This window comes from Poecilia latipinna, unplaced genomic scaffold (assembly GCF_001443285.1).
Source record: "Poecilia latipinna isolate Pla-1442-1.1 unplaced genomic scaffold, P_latipinna-1.0 Scaffold9, whole genome shotgun sequence".
Classification (NCBI taxonomy): Eukaryota; Metazoa; Chordata; class Actinopteri; order Cyprinodontiformes; family Poeciliidae; genus Poecilia; species Poecilia latipinna.
The window spans coordinates 490,552-509,587 of record NW_015112625.1 but is presented as its reverse complement, the minus strand read 5'-3'; the positions used below and the strand labels follow the sequence as shown (position 1 = coordinate 509,587).

The following is a 19,036-nucleotide window of genomic DNA, read 5'->3' as shown; positions in this document are numbered from 1 at the left end:
CAATCAGAGAACCACCGTTACATTGTCTGCCAAAGGAACGACCTGTCTGGTGTGTGTGTGTGTGTGTGTGTGTGTGTGTGTGTGTGCGTGTGTGTTGGTGCACCTGCACAGCTACAACACAAACTCCACAAAGTAGATTTCTAACAGCCCAGCTTTCCCTGTGTGCGGATCATAAAGCCATCCATGACGGGTCAACATGTTACCAAATAGGTTACATAATACGCATGACGATGAAAACGGAGCACTGTACGCGTACAGTGCATTAGTCAGACGTTTGTGTCTACAAACGTCACAAACGATGGGAGAAAACCTGCGCTCCGTTCAGCCAACACGAACCGAACCGACGGCGTTTACGTTCAGCTCATTTCGCCTTGAAACAAACAAGCAGCCGTTCAGATCACGTTAGGAAATCCGAATCGGACACAAACGCGTTTCATCCAACCCCGAAAGGCATTTCCTTGAAGTTTTGGACGTGTGCTTAAAAAGAAAAAGGGGGAAAAAAATAAAAAAAAATCCATCCAATAATAATTAAAGAAAAAAAAAAAACAGGGAGTCCAAAACGCGAAGCTCCGAGCGCCTTACCTCTTTCCAGTGTGAGCGGCTGGACCACTGTCGCCATGACTGCTGTTTACTGGAGACTGAAGAGAAGAGAGGAGCTGCAGCATCACAGACAGAGCGAGGAGCCACAGAGAGGGAGGCTGGGAGTGGTTACAGGAAGATTTGATCTGCTCCCATCCTCTCATCACTTTGTTGCTCCTGTTTGCAGGAAAAGCACCGCTGGTTTCGTCAAAAACTTGCGCAATTGTGCGTGCTAATTTTTCAAACTTATGCAGCAGAAACGATCACCTTATGTGTGACTAGAATGATAAATAAGGGAAGAAATTAAAACAGGTGGGATTTTTTTTTAGCAAAACGAAGCAAAAAAAAGCATTACTGCATTACTTTCTGAAACAGGTTCACAACAAATCAGCTGATTTTCTACAGTGCCTTGCAAAAGTATTCACACTCCGTGCAACCTCGTACTTAAACTGATTTGTGTATGTGAAGTGAGAGAATAGAATATTATTGTGAAAGAAAAATTGTACTTACAAAAATCTGAAAAGTGTGGCATGCTTTTGTACTTTGCAGAAGCCAGTTTTGCATGTCTTTGAGGGAATGCCTTCATCAGCTTTTTACAGCTAAAGATGAAGCCATTGGAGAAAGATCGACTGCAAACATCAAGACTTGCCTCTCTTGCCTATCTTTAATGTTTTTGTCCTAGTGAATATGTATTTATACTGATAACAAATAATAAAAATATATATCACTTAAGAATATCAGCGTAAACGGGGCTAATCGCAAATGCACACCATAGTTGCCTCTTTATATATTTGTTTTACAAAAAAAAACTGTTGTAAACTTCAAAACTTTTTCCGTTCGTGTTCTAGTCACATATAAAATCTAATTTAAATATACCGAGGTTCACATTTGTGAGTATGTTCAGTGGATTTTTTTTTTCTAAGCAGTTACAGGAAGAGCCCTCCACTATCATTAAATGTGCAAATTCACTCTTACAAAGTCAAGATGTTCTCCTGTAACCATTTTCACTCTTCAGAGTGGGATCTCAGCTTGATGATGGAGGAAATCTGAGGAAGGTGACATTAGCAACAACAAACTTACAGCAACGATTCCTTCAACGGAGGTTTTCCACAACAACCTGAACAAAGCAATTTTCTAAAAATGTCTTAGTGTAAAAAAAAAAAAAAAAATTAAACATTTGCTTTTGCTTAGCAACTTGGAATACCTGACAACAACATAGATGTGGCCATAGCTTACATAAAAGCTGAATTAGAAACAAAATGTCTATCTCACTAATTTATCAACATATTCTACGAATATTTGCATAATTTTTGTTTTCGCACGTCTGAACAACCGCGATCCAAGTGATCCATCCAGCCACCGCGCCGCTGTGATCAGTTGGCCGGGAACACGGCTGCCATTAAGGTATATTGTGGAGCGCTGAGCCATGCTTCCTCTTATCTCCTCATTTGCCTTCATGCGCTGCGTGCGGCCTGATAACGACTAAATGACGGCAGTGAACCGAAGTTGAAGGGTTTAAGGATTAATCTTGATGTTTACGCGCCGCCGTAGAGCCGAAGCACTGACTCTCCTCGGATACTGTACATCAGCCGCTAAATGGTGCCTGAAGTCCTGGCGCTGCGGTTAGAGCCGATGGAAGTCATGCTAAAAAAACAAAAACGAAACAAAACAGATCTTTAAAAAATAAAAATGTTAGAAATTTGTGACAGATGTGTTTGCATGGGTCACAAATCCAAGCTGAACGTGAAGAAACGCCTGAAGCAAGAAGCAAAGAAGCTGTTTAAAGTGAATATGTTCATACTCACACATGATGATGTTTATTTAGTTTTGTACGACAGAAGCTAGAGGAGTGTGAACTTACACCTCAGGAGCTCTAACTGTACTTCATAGAAATAAAACAGTGATGCTATTTTTGGAGGGTTATTACATGATTAGAAGTTTTTTTTTAAAACTTTTTCTAAACCTTCACACTCGTAATTACACAGTCAGGATGTGCTGGTGAATTCCAGCCATCCCACCCAGCTGTTTGCTGAGGTGAAGCATTTAGTGGATAGAGGGTGAGGGCTTAGGGAGCATGCAGAAGGAGGCCACAGTGAGATTACAGGCTCACATCCATGTGGGCTGTAATACAGTTCTGCTTTTTTTTTTTTTTCCCAAGAGCTAGGATTATATTGCACTGCTTAATGCCCTCCCACTGCAAGAGAACTGATTTCTCAAAGGCGTCCCCTCATCCTAAAGGACACACAAGAGGCCACGCAGACGGGCCAAATCGGGATTGTCGTCCCAGAGTAAAATCTGCCATTAGCGCGTGTTAGAGTTTGGTTTGCGATGCTGGATTCCTCTCAGGATCTACTAAGTTCTAAATGCTGTGATGGTATTTTGGGAATTAATTTTTCAATGAAAGTGAATTTAGCTGCTTGCCATTTGTAAACTAACTCTGCAAAAAAAAAAACTTCCCTTGACGTTTCTTCTGTGTCTTTGTCTTCATGCTGCCGTTTGTTCTCTTATGTTCCTCTGAGACCTTCACAGAAACTCGATTTGCCTGAGATTATTTTACTTATGCGACTTACTGACTACCTGATTCCGTTTGGTGGAACAGAATTATATTTCAGTGGATTAGAGTACATGGAAATATGCTTCATTTGTAAGACAAACACACATATATCAATGTCATTTCACATATTATGCACTTTGACTTTGTATGTCACATTCTAATCTGACAAAAAACATGTAAGTTTGTGCTTGTAGCATGGCAAAACGTTGAAGGGGTGTGCTTCTTTAAAATTTGAACCATAGCAAGTTGATGTTACTGTTCTTCCCTAAAACGACGACAACTGGGAATTATTGTGTTTCAAGTCAAAAAGCAATCTTTATCTCAAAGCTTATTTTATTATAAATCCATATTCAGACACTCGGCAGTGAAGAAATATAGAAATGCAGATAATCGGAAACTCTTTTCTCAACCTTTTAGAATTTAAACTCAAATGATGAAATCAGAAAGGAGGGCAAAAAGAGCAGCTATAAAAACCTCAGTTTCATCCTGATAAGCCTGGTAAAGATGCTGTTACTGTAGTTAGTGCTTTCTGTCAGAATGCAACATGTCCTGCCAGTTATTTGTGCAAACAGAAACTGTTTGAAGGAACACTGATGTAGGGGGAACAATTGAAATAAATTGCTTTTTTAATTAAAAGAGAAAAAAACTGATTGAAAGTTCGCAAGTGGGATGCAAATTAAAGAGGAAAATATTTGTTTGGAGGTTATTTCCTGTCACAGTTTAAATTTCCATCAAAGCAATAAGTGTAACGAACACAGTAGTTGCACAGGCTGCCACTTCCCCGGAGAGAGAACCATACGTCTGATGGAAACATTGTTCAACACATATAAATAGAAACAGATGATGTGAAATATCAGATGGTTGAGTTACTCAATTCCAATGGGATTCAGTGCAGAGGTCATGTCCAGGGAGGGTCAACTGGATTATGGGTATTTTTACCAGGAGCTGTGATGGAAGAACCGCGCACAAAAACACCAGAGATCAGTGAGAAACTGCTGCTGCACAAGAGAGTAGTTCAGACATTAGAGCTGCACAAGTGACTGAGAATTAATGTTCTTTTATTCATCCCCCCTTACTTTGAAACCCTTAAATTACAGTGCTACCTTGGTCTGAAACCTCAATTATGCTTCATATGAAGTGAAATTTCATATTTCAGCATCAGATAAGTGTTGATCAAAATCAACAACAACAACAAAAAATGAGTTCAGGAAAGTATAATGAGGTTTCTGGTTGTAGAGTAACAAAATGAGATAAAGTTAATTGATTTGAGTAGGCCACGTTTGTAATATTTTCTCCTGGAGAAAATGTTATGCAATTATTTTTGGAAAATAAACCTAAGAAATAGCTGAGAATCTAGTTTTTGAAGAGCATTACAGGCTACATTGCAGCTTTGGTTATGTAATTTTTTTCCTCCCCCTTGTCGTAGCGCAAAGCTCCTCCTGCGTCAACTACATCCAGTTCATAGTTCGCATTCCTTGAGGGCATTGTAGTAGGATTTCTAATGAGGTCTTCTCTGCCTTCAGGGGCCCCAGGTGAACTCCTTCCGTGTTGAATCGTGCAGCTGGGTTTGTTACCTGCAACGAGGACATCGTGTCAAAGTACTGTTTAAGTCAGCAGAAACTATGCATTCCCAAATAAAGTACTTGGTGCGCCTGAAGCCCTGCGCTGCGGCTCGCAGCAAGCGGATCCTCGAGAGGAAACTCTGGTCTCACTGTGCAGTAAAACAACAGTTAGAAGGAGGCTTTAGCGCGACAGGACTAAAGCATGCAGCTGCAAGAGAACATGCTGTTGTCGGAACACAGCGCTGCAGGAACTATGCATCTGACTGCGCGTACAGCCGAGCTTTCGCTTCGGCAAGGGACCACCCGGAAACTTTCTGGGGTGAGATGGCGCAGAATATAAGCTGGTTTGAGCCGTGGAGCAAAACTCTGCACGTAGAGGACCCGGTGTTTCCAAACTGGTAGGTTTTCAGCAAATGTTTTTATGCTACACATATCAAACTGACTAGAAGAAAGAAATTAAACAACCCCCATCATGTTTCCTCAATTAAGGTGAAAGATAATAAACGGTATCCAAAACTCAAATTACTCACAAAAAAACAGCTCAGTTTATGGAGCGCCAAATATGCCATAATGTGAATACGTCATTCAAGTGTTACGCAAGTGCTATTCAGAAAATAAAAGTAGAACAAAAATTCATTAAATAAAAAACAAAATATTGATGTCAGAGGAAACCCTTATTTAACAAATAAAAGTTACGCAAATAGAATATCAGCTGTCCTGCTACACAGAGGCAACCAGTTTTTTTATGGTATGTCTGAAATGCCAAAAAAATCTACCTGTTGCATAGTAGATTTTTTATATTCAAAGACATTAATTGTACTGTAATTATAATAAAAGGGTTTAAACAAATTTGAGCAAATTTAACAATATGTTGAAAGCAGCCATTAGTTTTGACATGTAAATGAACAAAAAATGTGTTTTGATGTTTTGTGGGGTCTACTTTAGTGTTTTATGGTGTTTTTTAAACAAAATTGTATATTTTAGCATCAGAATTAAATTTAATTTTGCTTTTTCATAGCCCTTACTTTTCCTTTTTGTTGTATTATAAGGCAAAAAGTTGAATGCAACTGCAAAATTGTCAGTTAAAAATTAGAGAAATTGTCTTTAATATAATCATGGCGGTCTACAATGCACAGAGCAATCTGTGTAATAAAAGAAGACAGCAAAAGCCTTCAAGAAAACAGATTAACCACCTGAGTTTATTTTATTTTGGAGTTGTCACTTACACCATCTGATCTAGAAGGAAAATATTCTGAACGCTGGATCTCAGTGACATTCACAAACAAATTATTCTCCCTTCTTGCAATTTAACTGTATTCAAAGCAGCATAATGGTCTACCATTAGACCAATGTCTCTGTAATCTGCAAAAAGAGACCTTTGTCACATGAGTTTGTCCTCTACACATCCTTTTAAGCATAATCAAGAGTGCACATGTTTGCACATCTCTTAAAAGATGCTAATGTGCAGCTAAGATCAATTCTATTTCACATAATAGATAGCAACTCTAATCTTGACTAAACTTTTTGTAGTCATGCTAAACCAAACCTACAAATATCTTCCGTATTCTTAAAGAACCAACAAATTAAAGGTATTTGTTTAGATGTGAATGTGATGCATGTATCTCTGTGACGTTTAAAGGTCTGCCTTTCTGCCAGGTTTGTAGGAGGGAAGTTAAACGTGTGCTTCAACGCTGTGGATCGTCATGTTGAGAGTGGCCGCGGAGAGCAGCCAGCCATCATTTATGACAGTCCAGTGACTGGAACGAAGAAGATCGTCACCTTCCGAGAACTGCAGGACCAAGTGTGTGTTAGCAAACGAAACAAAGAACTGAACAGCACAATTAGCCTCCTATAAGATCAAACATATTCATAAGGTTTGATTTTAAGGTTTGCAAGCAAAATGTGTTTGGTTTTGTGAAGGTAAAAGTTGGCAGTTCATGACAGCCATCATTTTGTTTTTAAAAATAAACTTTGTCGTAAAAACTCCAGTCTTTTAGCACGACTGCTTTATGTCATGTCGAGTTTATATTCAGTTTTCTGCATCACTTCCTCTGATCCAGGTGTCCAGACTAGCAGGAGTCCTCGTGAAAAATGGGGTTCAGAAAGGAGACCTTGTTGTCATCTACATGCCCATGGTGCCCCAGGCCATGTTCACCATGCTGGCCTGTGCACGGATTGGTGCTCCACACAGCCTAATTTTTGGTGGCTTTGCTTCCAAGGAGCTGTCAGTCCGCATTGATCATGCCAAAGTAAGGATTCTCTGCTTTTCACCCTGCATATGTTTTTTTTACTACATCTGTACTTTTGTTCTTAGGAAGCTGCTGATATACATTACGTTTTGTCTTAATAGGGTGATGTGTATCCATATCTGTGTCTGTGTGTGTGTTCTGTAAATAATTAAAAGATAAATGTACTTGACTCACCTTTGCTATTTTTAGTTAAATATGATTAATCATTACCCAAGAAAACCCACATCATGTTTACTTTACACACGCCTATCCATCATTTCAGTGCCACCATGATTCACTCTTTGACTGATACTAATGTTTGGTTTAACATCCCCAACCACATTACTGAAAAAAAAAACATGGGATTTTCTCAATCTATCAACAAACCTCGGGTCCAATCACTTTCTTTCATTTAAATTTATTGGATTGCTGGCACAGACTGGATTTCTAAGCATAGTGCATCTCAATACGGTTGAGATTGCAGCTTTTAAAAAAAGGCCATACTTGTATCTTAATGATCTGATGTAACTATTCGAAACCAGTTTGATAGTTTTGGCGAGGTTCATGGTTCATTATCATCTTGGAACCCCCTGTTATGCTTGCAAATGTGTAAACCATCTGTCCCAAAATGGCCCATGAATGAATGTGTCAGGATCTTTTAGGGAGAAGCCAGTAGTAACCTCTGCTGCAAAGTCAGCACCTTCTGGAGAAAAGTTTTAATGTTGGACAAGACAAAGTTTTAGCTATTTGTGACAAGAAGTATGTTTTGCAGAGTGAGAATTGTGGATGGGTTGAAAAGTCCTATTCGTTTTGAGTTTCAACATGACGAATCCAAAAGCAAACTTATGTTGGGATGAATAAAACATGCTAACAGTGAGCTAACTTTCATTAAACTGGCCTTCTGAAAGCTCTGGTGTAATGAACACTTATGGATTAGGTTTAAAAGTTGTTTTTTGCTAGAAAACGTACTACCGTATTTTTCGGACTTTTTTCCCCCCAAGCTTTGAACCATGCGGCTTTCCTGTGGATTTTTCTTCAACCGCCAGGGGGCTCTTTAGCAGGAAGTAAACAATTGGAAGTCAAAATTAGAAATCAAAGAAGAAAATGCCCGCTATCTAATATAGTTAGCCTGGAATTAATAAAGTGAGTTCAGTTACACAAATATAGTGGAGGCGTGCTGGGATTTTTGCATAAAACAGCAAAATTGTTTTACCTGAATCTCTAGATTGGGTGAAACATGACAGAAAAATCAAATATGCAGTTTTTATTTTACATCGAAACGACTCCAGGTAACTCAGGTTGAGTGAAAAATTGAAGAGAGTGATACAAAGCAAGCAAGCAGCCAAACTTTTAAAACAAATGTTTTTTTGTTGTTGTTTTTCACTTTTATATGCTTCAACCCTCTTAATTTGAAAGGCTACAGGAAATGCCTTTGATCACGTAGGAAGGCCCCAGGTGTGCAGCAGGCTTGCACTTGATTGCGCAACTGCCAGGAAGGCCTTGTGCGAACTGCATTCTGGAGAACACTCCAATTAGTTATTCTCTTTCAACATTTTCCCATGATTGGTGTTTTTGCAGCCCAAGATGTTGGTGACGGCCTCGTTCGGCATCGAGCCAGGAAGAAGAGTTGAGTACATCCCTCTGGTGAAGAAGGCGCTGGAGATGAGCTCTCACAGACCCTCCAAGGTCCTCATCTACAGCAGGCCCAACATGGTGAGGCGGTCTGGCTAACGCAGCAGAAATCTGCATCCCACACTGTGGCAGGGTGACGGAACATGCAGGTTTCTAAAATACACAAAAGGCTTGCATTTCAAGCAAGCTGACTTTTATGTGGCTCACTTGTAAATTATGATTTATAATCAAATCAAAAACATGCAGTTTGTATGTGACATTTGAGAATGCTGAGTATGACTGAGATGTTGTTTGCAGTTTGGCAGGAATCCAGTTTGGAAGCAGACCGGCTTTTATTGAGCATGTATACAAGAAAATGTAACGTTATGTTGGTTAAATTAGGCTGAACTTGATTATGAATACTTTAATAGTTAATTTAGGTAACGTTTGTCACGTTTAAATACAAACATTGGAGCAATTTCTTTACAATGTCTCGCATGTTGCTAACATGCTAACTCAAAGTTAAGGTGTTTACTGAAAGGAGAAAAATACACACAGAGATCAAACTATTTTTATTGGCAAAAAATGCTTTTAGAAAGTTAAACTTTTAAATGTTTTTCTTTGTTTCAGGACAAAGTTTCCCTCGATCCAGAGCTGAGTCTGGACTGGGACCAGGAAATGGCCGCTTCTCGTCCACATGACTGTGTTCCTTTACCCTCCAACCATCCTCTGTATGTCCTCTATACGTCTGGGACCACAGGAACACCAAAGGTACTGGCCATCAGTTACTGGTTTATTATTGACTTCAAGTAGGGTCGCTTCTTGACTGTCAGATGACTGAGAAAGAAAAACTCTTTACCTTGATTTAAAAACTTCAAGTTTCTGAACACCAGCAGAAAAATGTTGAGCATAATTCAAAGGTTTTGACGCAGCGTTAATATGCCTGTCAGCAGAAAATCAATGACTTGCCCTTCAGAAACAGGAATTTTCAGACATGTATGCATTTTTATTTGCAAAAAAATCTCTACCCAGTAGTTTGGTAAACTTTCTATTTATATGTCCTAGATTTCAGAATATTGATATTTTTCTTTTCCTATGATGGAAAGCTGCAGATGTGAAACTACAAAATTCATAGTCAGGCTATGAATTTTTATTCTTGGGAATTTAAAGATATGGTTGAGCTTTTACTTATTAGCAAATGCAGTAGTTGTATAAAAGTATACTGTGATGTTTTTCTGTGCTTGGATGTTAAATGCAGCTTTTTCTTTGTGTATTTATGGTTTCAGTTTTCAGGTGGGAGGCAACAAATTAATTTTTTTTTTTTTAAAAAAAGGACGATTTTCACTTTGTCTGAAATGCTGTTTATCTGCAAAACTGTGCAAAAATATCCAAGAAAATCAAAATAACCTGAGTTATCCTGCTGTGATCTGATGATTATATCCCTGAGCCGTTTAGCAAACAAAAATCTGAGTTACTCTACAATTATAGGCATAAATGAATATTTTAATCATTAGTTATTCTCTCAGAAACTGATTAGCAATGAATCTTGTCTGCTCAGAGAAGTTGGGAGACTTATTGTCTGAGTTTGTCCTAAGTAGCTGTTATTTATGGAGGCTGTGTGTGACTCATCAGATCTTCAATGCTGCGAAACAATCTGCAGCCGATATAAAATCCATCACTCTGACATAAATACGACAGAACATTTCCACAGCAGCAGGAGTTGATTCAAACAAAAACAAAAAAATCATTGACGCCCTGCAATAGCATAATTTATTTTTCACTAAAAGGTAATAAAAGAGTCTCATGGGCTTCTCCTTAATGGAGCTGCAATTGGCAACTTTTTCCCGTTCGCTGCAATGTGCTCACATGGTTGACCAAGATGGAGCCTGACGCCACTGTGTGTCGGAAGCATTAATTCGAAAACAAAATATAATCCCGCTCCACACTGCCCGGCTGAGCATCTGTGTTTTAACCGATATTAGAGCCCTGCTTTGTGAAATACCTGTCACTGCTTTAATGTCTTTCTTATCTCATTCCCCAGGGCGTTGTGAGAGACACTGCAGGCTACGCCGTTATGCTGAAATGGACCATGTCAAATATTTATGGACTCAGTCCCGGAGATGTAAGTTGATAAAGCGTTCTCTCCTGAGTTATTGCTATTCTTATGGGGAGGGGGGAAAAAAAAGAGTAAGCAATCAGCAAAGAGATGGATGAATTTTCACTTCAGGGATGATTTGATTACAGTGAGAAACACAATAGCTTTTTAACTTTCTATTTTCAGCTACATTCATCATTTAGATGTCTGATATTTGATTTACATTTTCAGTGCCTTCAAGCTTTTAAAGCCTTATTTTTTTGTCCCTTGTTTTAATGCAATTCAAAGAATGATAATGTAGCTCTTGTTCTGTGATGTATGATATTACATACATATATTCATTTGGTGCAGGTTTGGTGGGCTGCCTCTGATCTGGGCTGGGTGGTCGGCCATTCCTACATCTGTTACGCTCCTCTTCTCCATGGTAACAGCACCATTTTATATGAGGTATGTCGCTTTTAGAACAAGACGGGTGTAGAAATGGTGCAAAATAAGTTTGGCCTGCAAAGCATGCAAACGTATTACAGCAGCATGTAGACATGTGAGGAATGCTGATCAGGACAATGTAGCGTACAGTTATGAAGTAGAAGGAAAGATGATTTTGAGAAATTAGTTCTCAGAATGTGTTGAAAATCCCCTTGTAGTGACGTCATGCTGTTGAGATGCTTTTCTTCTGTGACTTCTTCAAGCTGCAAAGCATTGTAGACTTGGAGATTTTCCTTCTGTCTGTTTGCAGTTGAAATTTGACTAAGATTTTCCCATTTTTGCAAAAAAACACGTTCACTTTTCAGTCCTAAGACATATAGATGTGGACAGACCCCCAAAGGCTTCCTGTTGTAGTTGCAGTGAAAGCAAACATGTTGGAAATCATGTTTGTAGATTTCTGCGTAGCGAGTTTGAGGCATTCAGGACTCAAACTGTTTTGCAGAAAGCGTCTGTCATGTTTGTTTTTAGGGCACGCTTCCTTTATTTGCTGCTTTTCTCTTTCACAGATGTGACACCTTTGTGTGATTCAGGCTTTCCCACCTTGAGGTGAAATTTCATCTTGTTAAAAAGCCACAGAGCAGTTTTTGATCAATGTGTTCTTGACATTAATTTATTTGCTTGGTATTAATTCTTTGAGGTTTATACAATTATGTCTGTTTTGATGCGCAGACTGTTCTGAGGTTTTTCCATTTGCTGATTATGCCGTTTCTTTCAGTTCTGATTAGATATCCTCTATGATTTTTCTCTGAGGGAAGCAGCCTCCCTTCAGTAAGACTGATTTATTGTTTTTTTCTTTCCTTGTGAGTCTTTGTTTAAAATGTTTTCATTAATTCTCCGCTGCACACAAACACAAATGTCAGTTTATGTGACATAACTACATTTACAGGTCTGGACTTTGACTGTGCCACTCAAGCATCAACCATATCATTGCAGTTCACTTCAGTTTACTTGTACAGCACCGATTCATTCATGTGTGGTGTTTTACAGATACTGTTTCCATGTCTTGTTGGTGTTTTGGGTTGCAGACGGACACATTTTATTTTATGTTCCTGATTGTAGGGAAAGCCAGTCGGGACTCCAGATCCTGGCGCGTTCTTCCGTGTCCTGTCGGAGTACGGACCGTCGTCTATGTTTACCGCACCCACCGCAATCCGGGCCATTCGGCAGCAGGACCCCGGCGCCGCAGCCGGCAGGAAATACCCTTTGACCAGGTAGATATCACTGCATCATGTAATGATCAGCCACATCAAGACACGTTTTCTCTCTTGATTTGGAAACTAGCAAATGAGAAGGTCATAAATAGATGATTGACAGATAATTTATTGCTGGCAGTTCTGTTAGTTTGTTTTTTAGCAACTGTAGTTTTTAAAAATGCTAAAAGATGTTTTGTGTGGTCTGTGTTTGGTAGCTGCGGAGCGGCAAACTAAGTACAGCTTTATTTATATGCTACCTTTCAGGATATAAAATCACAAAGTGCTTCACAAGAGCCAGCAGTGCATTAAAAAAGTCCTGATGCAGTACAGTGTAGATTTTACAGCCCATTTGCAAACAATTGATGTTTCAGGATGTTCACAATATGCTGCCAGATTTTCTACTCTCCCACATAAATGTGTTTTTCTGTGTCTAAGCATGCATGGCAGCTTCACAGCCTCAGCTTGTTTTGCTCTTCATGTGACGATACCTGTAGCAGGGAGTTAAATACATTTTTTTTCTTTTTATTAGTTTGGTCCAGTGATTCAGGTACTTGCCGAGACGATCACATTTGTCAAATGTTTGTTGTGGAGCAGAAAACTTGGACCGGAGGGTTGGTTTGTCAGTTTATCGCTTCATTCTTGTTCAGCAGTCTGAAATGCCTCTCGGCGCACAATCGTAAAGCAATTCTGAATCTTGGTGACCTTTGGCCTCAGTGCCTCATTCAGTAAATGCAGCAGTGTGTGTTGGGTCCTCTGTTGCAGGCGCTGAATAAACTGCAGCTTTTGAAACTGCAGTCATTTAGGTTTAATAATTTTTCAATGTGCTAACTTGTTTATTCAAGATCACCGTTTTTCTTCTGGTCAAAATAAAACGCCTGTGTGACATAGTGGTAGAATAACAAAGACAACATAATTTTACTCCACTGTGATTTGCTAAATTTCCACTTTAATGGTCAGTATTTTACTAGAATTTAACAATCTTACTGAAACGAGGAAACAAATGTTTGGGTTCTACGGTAAAGACCAAATTTGCCACAATAAGACGTCAATTTTTGTGATTTTTCTAATTTATCCACACATCTAAAACTATGAAAGGAGTGTTGGTAGTTCTGTTTCTAATCCAGAATGTGCAGAGAGTTGTACAACCTTTGAGAAAAGCCTTAAAGCTTTATTACCAAACATAATTTCATGCTAGAGTTCAAACCCTGATTTGATGCAGCTCACTTGTTCTTTCTTCAGCTTATTAACACAGACCCAGGCTTCCTCCTGAGCCTGTGCTGAGCCCTTGTAGTGCGATTGAGCTGCATCCCTTGTTAACACGTCGGACGTGGCGGTAATTAGGTTGTCCAAAAATATAGCATGAGCAGACAAGCTTTTAGCAGAATTGTCGAGGAAAAATGAAATACTTTGGAGAGACACTTTTGGAAACAAGACGGCAAACCAAGCGGATGCTTTGTGGTAAATAAAAGATTCATGTGTTGTGATTTAAAGTTGAGTTTGGGTTGTGACTGTGAGGCTGAATCAAAGGTGCTGGTAATGGCTACTGTTTGTCTTGGTGGTAGTTTTTTGGATCAGTGGTTTTATGCTGTTAAAAGCTGAAGTTGTTAAATAAAATGCGATCGGGGGGGGGGAGGTTGCTCCAAAGACCCGCCTCTTATTTCAATACTAATCCCTCTAAGAGATTTGTTGGACTGTGCTGCAACAGTTTGCACATTTACTTTGAGATTTGAAATTTATTTTAGACCAGTATTGATCTGCTTCCTCAACAGAAATGTAAGCAGAGCGTGGCGTAGCTCCATGAATGTTAAAATTAAAGATACTTTCTTCAGGAGTCATCAGTTATGCGTGTATAAAACAATAACTGCAGACACTAAAAACATTTCTGGCACGTTTTATGTCTGCATGACGGTTAATTGTTTCGGCTTTTTGAAGGAAAACGGTTTACTCTGTTTCTTCGTAGGTTGCAGACGTTGTTCTTGGCAGGAGAGCGGTGCGATGTCGAGACGCTGGAGTGGGCAAAGAAGAACTTTGGCGTTCCGGTTCTGGATCACTGGTGGCAGACGGGTGAGAAAATGTTCATTTTCCTCAGATGAAAATTCACAAATGTCTGTCATTTTGGGGTTTCACCTTTTCTGGGCTTTACTTGTGACCGAAGACGGTCGGTCTTCAATTATGAAGGGAAGAAAGGAAGGAAAAGACGTTAATGGACTAGAATTTAAATCGAGGCTTTAATCTGTGAAGTTTGAGCTGCTGTGTTCTCGTTTTCCTACGATTAGATGTTATGGATCCGTCACCAACGCCAGATAGGTGGCGGCGATTGCCACTTATATCTGGATTTCTGCTCAAAAATGTAATTTTGCATAGCTGATATATTTTAGTGCAGGATTTCATCATTGCAGTTTTAATAAAAGCCATACCTCTCTTACGCCCCACATCTCTGATCAGTCGCAGCAAATTGTAAAAGTTTGCAGAAGCGTGCGGTTCTGCATGACGGCCAGACAGTACTGCAGCTTTAGGGTTTTTTTTGTTTTTTTTTTAAGGCCATCTTTATTATTGATTCTTGAATTTGAAAAGTGGTTTGTCATGGAATGGATTGTTGAATGCAGGGAGCATACTAATGTCAGACCCCTTCACCTCCCACCGTGTGATTGCTTTTATCCCGAGTGCCACAGAGCTGTGATAAATGTGTTAGGCACCGCATACGAGCACAATTGGACGCCTCTTTGTTTTGAAATATCCTGGCGGTGCAAATGGAGGATCGATGCTGGACGAGATGACATATCTGTGTTAAATATGGAATCGATGCAGCTGTTGGATTGCTCGAAAGCCATTGACCTTGAGCGTTTGTGCGTGCTACGCTCTTCAGATTAGGGTGCAGATTAGCCCACTTGACCAATTAGTCTGTCCAGGATCGATTGGATTGTGTAGAGTTCAGTATTGGAATAATACAGAAATGTGATTCGTCAAATTGATCTATTGTTGAAGGTACAGCCAGTGTATTATAGCAACAGAGCTAGAGCCGCCTCGGTTCTTTATGCGTGCCTCAGAGGCTAAATCTTTGAGAGCCAGAGTTTATTATTTCCTTCTGTTAAACTGCTGAGAAACAAAAGTAGGAGCAACGAAAGGAAGGAACAATTCAGGCACAAATTTATAAAGGTGCAGACAGACGATGGGTAAAGTTTCTATCTTCAACCAGGTGTTAAAACTGAACTGCAGTGCTAGCAATGAGTCTAAACCATTGATGCTTTAGACTCATGAATTAAAATATGTTCAGTCTGCAAACTCAGACTATGTCCTAGAGAATCCAAGCACCATTTTCACTCTGTGAAGGATATTGCAGGTAATATCTCTCAGTTTGGAGACAAATGAACCAGAATAGTTTTTATATGCTATAAATTGGCAAACTGATTGCAGGATTTACACCTACATTTAAGCTTGTTAGTTAATTTTATGATTTGAAATATTGCTAATTTAATCCATTTGCTTTTAGTTTAGTATTTGAACATTGAGTTTTACAAAACAATGTTGCCGCTTTTGTTTTCTGTCTGACTGCCACTGGCTGCAGATATTCTTGGTGGAGATGTTTGCCTTGTGTCATTACTTTGCTTCACAGCACACAGACTTGAACTTCTCCTAAGATCAGAAGGATGCTGGTCTGTCTCCTGCATCACAGTGGGAGAGGAATGCTAACTAGACCAAGGTCACTGTTCTTTGTGATAAGTTACTTTTGACAGCAGACACCAGCTTTTATTTTATTAATTTTTATAGGATTGATATGAAGTCAGACTAAATGTCTTGGAAGTAATTTCATTTAGCACCGTACAGAGAGGAAATCTAAAAAAAAAGAAGCATAATTGAAGCTTTGGACTTTCCACAAACTGTAGCTCTAAGTTCATTTAAATAGTTTTACTGCACATAAGTTCAATGCTATAGTCTTTGTTTCTGATTACCTTTTAACTCCTATTACATTTTTTATTTCTAAATCCTCAATCCAGTTTGGCATGACTTATTTTTATTAGGATTGATAAATGCTGCATTATTAAGCAAGCGATTAGCCCAATCTACCTGTAATTTGACTCTAAGTGAGAGCAGTCAGCCTCAGTTTGGCAGGTAGAATAAGTTTAAGTAATTCTGCATGTTGGCAGCGAACTACTGAGCTTATGAGCCCTAATTAGTCATATATAGGCTGCAGGTAGTTGTTAAATCACCTTGCAGAAGCTCTGATGATGCAGAGGCTCCTGCAGGTTAAAATAAGCAGAATGTGTCTTGCATAAGATGTTTGAAGCATTTACTATTCATACAGCAGTTTGGGAGCTGTTGCAGGTAACAGAGCACACAGCTACACACAGATTTATGGCTTTTTTTTGTTTTATTGCTTTGTGCTTTATGTGTCTGCTCTATTTATAAACTCTGCACACTGTGCCTGTTAATTTTTACATTGAATCTGACTTCAGCTCCGTTCGGCTGGATTAAAACCTAATCCAACCTGTAAGTGGATAAAAGTTTTTTCTCCTAGCAGGCAACCTTTAAGATAACATTTCATTCTATGAAATACCGACATGTTTATAACGCGGCCCTTCTGCTCTATGCTCTCACGGTCACATCCTAAGACAAAACCCCGTCGTCATTCATACCAGGTGATTTATAGAGTTTAGAGAGAAACCTGTGGCGCCCTCCTGATTTCTGCCTCCATGTGTAAATCCAATACGATGCTCACCCTCTGCTAAGCTCTGCAGCCTGCAGCTGGAATCCAAATCTCCACTTTTTCATGGCAGAGCGGGCTGCTAGCCATCTCTCGCTTTCTGTGTCAGACACTGTGTGACTTCAGATATGAGGGGCAATAAAGCAGCTATTATCTGTGAAACAGTTTGGAAATATTCCGTGTTATTTGAGTAACCTTTAAAAGATGATACGCTTCCTGTGCTGAATCTTAGAGGGGCTGCCCTAATCTCCATTATTCAGAGTTGCCTTGCATATGTAATTGAGCTCTGGCCTTTTTCAAACCTTATTATAGTACTGTTATCAGTTTGACACTGGTTGAATATTGTTTTCTGTTTATTGCAGGTGGAGGTGCACTGGTTTCACTGGCTGAAGCCTTTTTAGTTGAGATGTTCTTTCGATAAGATGTAACTTGAGTGAACAAAAAGGTTTTTCACTGCAGAGCTCTATTATTGGTTTAATTATTACATATTATCATATTAGACCCTCGTTAGGCAGCTGTAAGGCTGATTCATGGTGCCACAAGCGTAGAACGTTTATACACTTCTGTTTATTTCAAATGTGGCCAAGAACTTTATTAAGTGGACAGGATTCTAGATGATGGACTTACATTTTTTCTCCGTCTTGATCAACACAGACTTTCTTCTTAGCTGCCACTGTGTGCCGATTCTACCTCACACACGTCAGTGGAGGGCCTCGGTTTGAAGAACGAAAGGCCCAGCTGACGCAAAACTTGCAGCTTGTTCTGCCGTTCCCCCAAACAGAAGTACGATCGCGTCGCTCTCCAAACAGGAGGCCACTTCCCACACAGCGTCTTTCACCTCCCGGATTAAATTCCTTTTGTCATCACTCATGTCACGCTAAGTTAACGTGTCGTTGGAAATATTTAACGGTACAATCCCGCTGCGCAGAGATGACTAGTTTGACCGATTTTACCATTTAGTGTGCCGTATCTGGTTCGAGCAGTAAAGATTGGTTTCTCATGTGCAAAGCGGAACAGATTGGCGAGTTTCTCTCCGCGTTGAGGGAACTTGGTCGTGTTTTATGCCGATTCATCAGCTGAGATGGATCTCAGCTTTTCCTCGTCGTCTCCCATCGCCTCATTTTAAACGAGTCCAGTTGTTCATGTTCTCCTCTGACAGTCGAAGATGCTGCGAGTTGACCTCCGTGTCCCCTTCCAACCAACCAGCCCGTACAGCTCCTCACCTGTTTGTTTCTGACCCACCTGATGCCAGCAGCTGCTCAGCTCACCTGCCTGCTCTCTGCATATGAGAATGTGTCTGACGTTTTGAGCCTTGATGATAATCTACGAGCTATTTTAAGACCCAAGTGGCATTGGAAGGGGGTGGAGAGGGCTGAGGATGAAGGTTGCTGATGTCACGACTGTTGCCTGGCAACAAATGTGTATTTCCAGTCGGCAGGTTCAGGCTGCCTGCATGAAAAGGGGGCGACGGATGCACTTGTGATGTTTTAGGTGTGTGTTCTTTTGACTTTTCCTCTGCTTTTTTTCTGTTTTGTCTTCTGAGAGGTCATCTTGATCAGAGTTTCCCTCTTTAGCCGTGCCGGTAACTGAGCTGGCACAGGCGTGTACATATTGGCCCGTCTCAGAAGGTCAGACTCTGTGAAGGGGGGATGGTGGAGTAGAAGGAAAAACCGATTTTAGAAGAACTGAGTATTCACAAGATCAAAAGGAATGACAGTGGAGGAGCAGAAAATATGCACAAAATATTGAATCAAATTCAGTTGTTTCTTTAATTTTTCAATACATCAGGAAGCTGGTAGAAGAGGTTGCTCACATTGCTTTTTAAAGATTTTGGTAAAACGGGGAAAAATCTTGAATTTTGAGACTATCAGTTTTACTGAATTACATGTGTGACTTGGTTTGGATTTGCATTCATAATGTGTTACAGGAAATAACTGCACAAGATTTCTTAAGATTGTTTTGCCACATTGGGTGCGTTCACACTACAGCCTGAAGTGACCCAACTCCGATTTTTTTTTGACGTAAT

At 39.8% G+C, this 19,036-nt stretch overlaps 2 protein-coding genes and 1 long non-coding RNA gene across 4 annotated transcripts in view; 1 reads left to right on the top strand and 2 right to left on the bottom strand.

Moving 5' to 3' along the window:
* The window catches only part of lin7a (lin-7 homolog A (C. elegans)), a 37,141-nt gene extending 36,337 nt beyond the window's left edge, over positions 1–804 (bottom strand). The window contains exon 1 of one of the 2 annotated variants that reach the window (XM_015028926.1): positions 583–804. In XM_015028926.1, coding sequence (XP_014884412.1) covers positions 583–619 — 37 coding nt within the window. In that variant the 5' untranslated portion in view covers positions 620–804. The remainder of the gene's footprint in view (positions 1–582) is intronic. The other variant, XM_015028934.1, reaches the window with a different exon arrangement.
* A 2,671-nt stretch (positions 805–3,475) lies between these two features.
* LOC106945332 (uncharacterized) lies at positions 3,476–4,867 on the bottom strand. The gene is made up of 2 exons (XR_001424538.1): positions 4,777–4,867; positions 3,476–4,707 (listed from the first exon to the last, which is right to left on the bottom strand). It is a non-coding gene; the product is annotated as an uncharacterized LOC106945332 (long non-coding RNA).
* acss3 (acyl-CoA synthetase short chain family member 3) overlaps positions 4,701–19,036 on the top strand; it is a 29,381-nt gene continuing 15,045 nt past the window's right edge. The window contains exons 1-9 of the mRNA XM_015028914.1: positions 4,701–5,093; positions 6,352–6,496; positions 6,756–6,944; positions 8,502–8,636; positions 9,165–9,305; positions 10,576–10,656; positions 10,981–11,076; positions 12,175–12,326; positions 14,269–14,372. Coding sequence (XP_014884400.1) covers positions 4,756–5,093; positions 6,352–6,496; positions 6,756–6,944; positions 8,502–8,636; positions 9,165–9,305; positions 10,576–10,656; positions 10,981–11,076; positions 12,175–12,326; positions 14,269–14,372 — 1,381 coding nt within the window. The 5' untranslated portion in view covers positions 4,701–4,755. The remainder of the gene's footprint in view (positions 5,094–6,351; positions 6,497–6,755; positions 6,945–8,501; positions 8,637–9,164; positions 9,306–10,575; positions 10,657–10,980; positions 11,077–12,174; positions 12,327–14,268; positions 14,373–19,036) is intronic.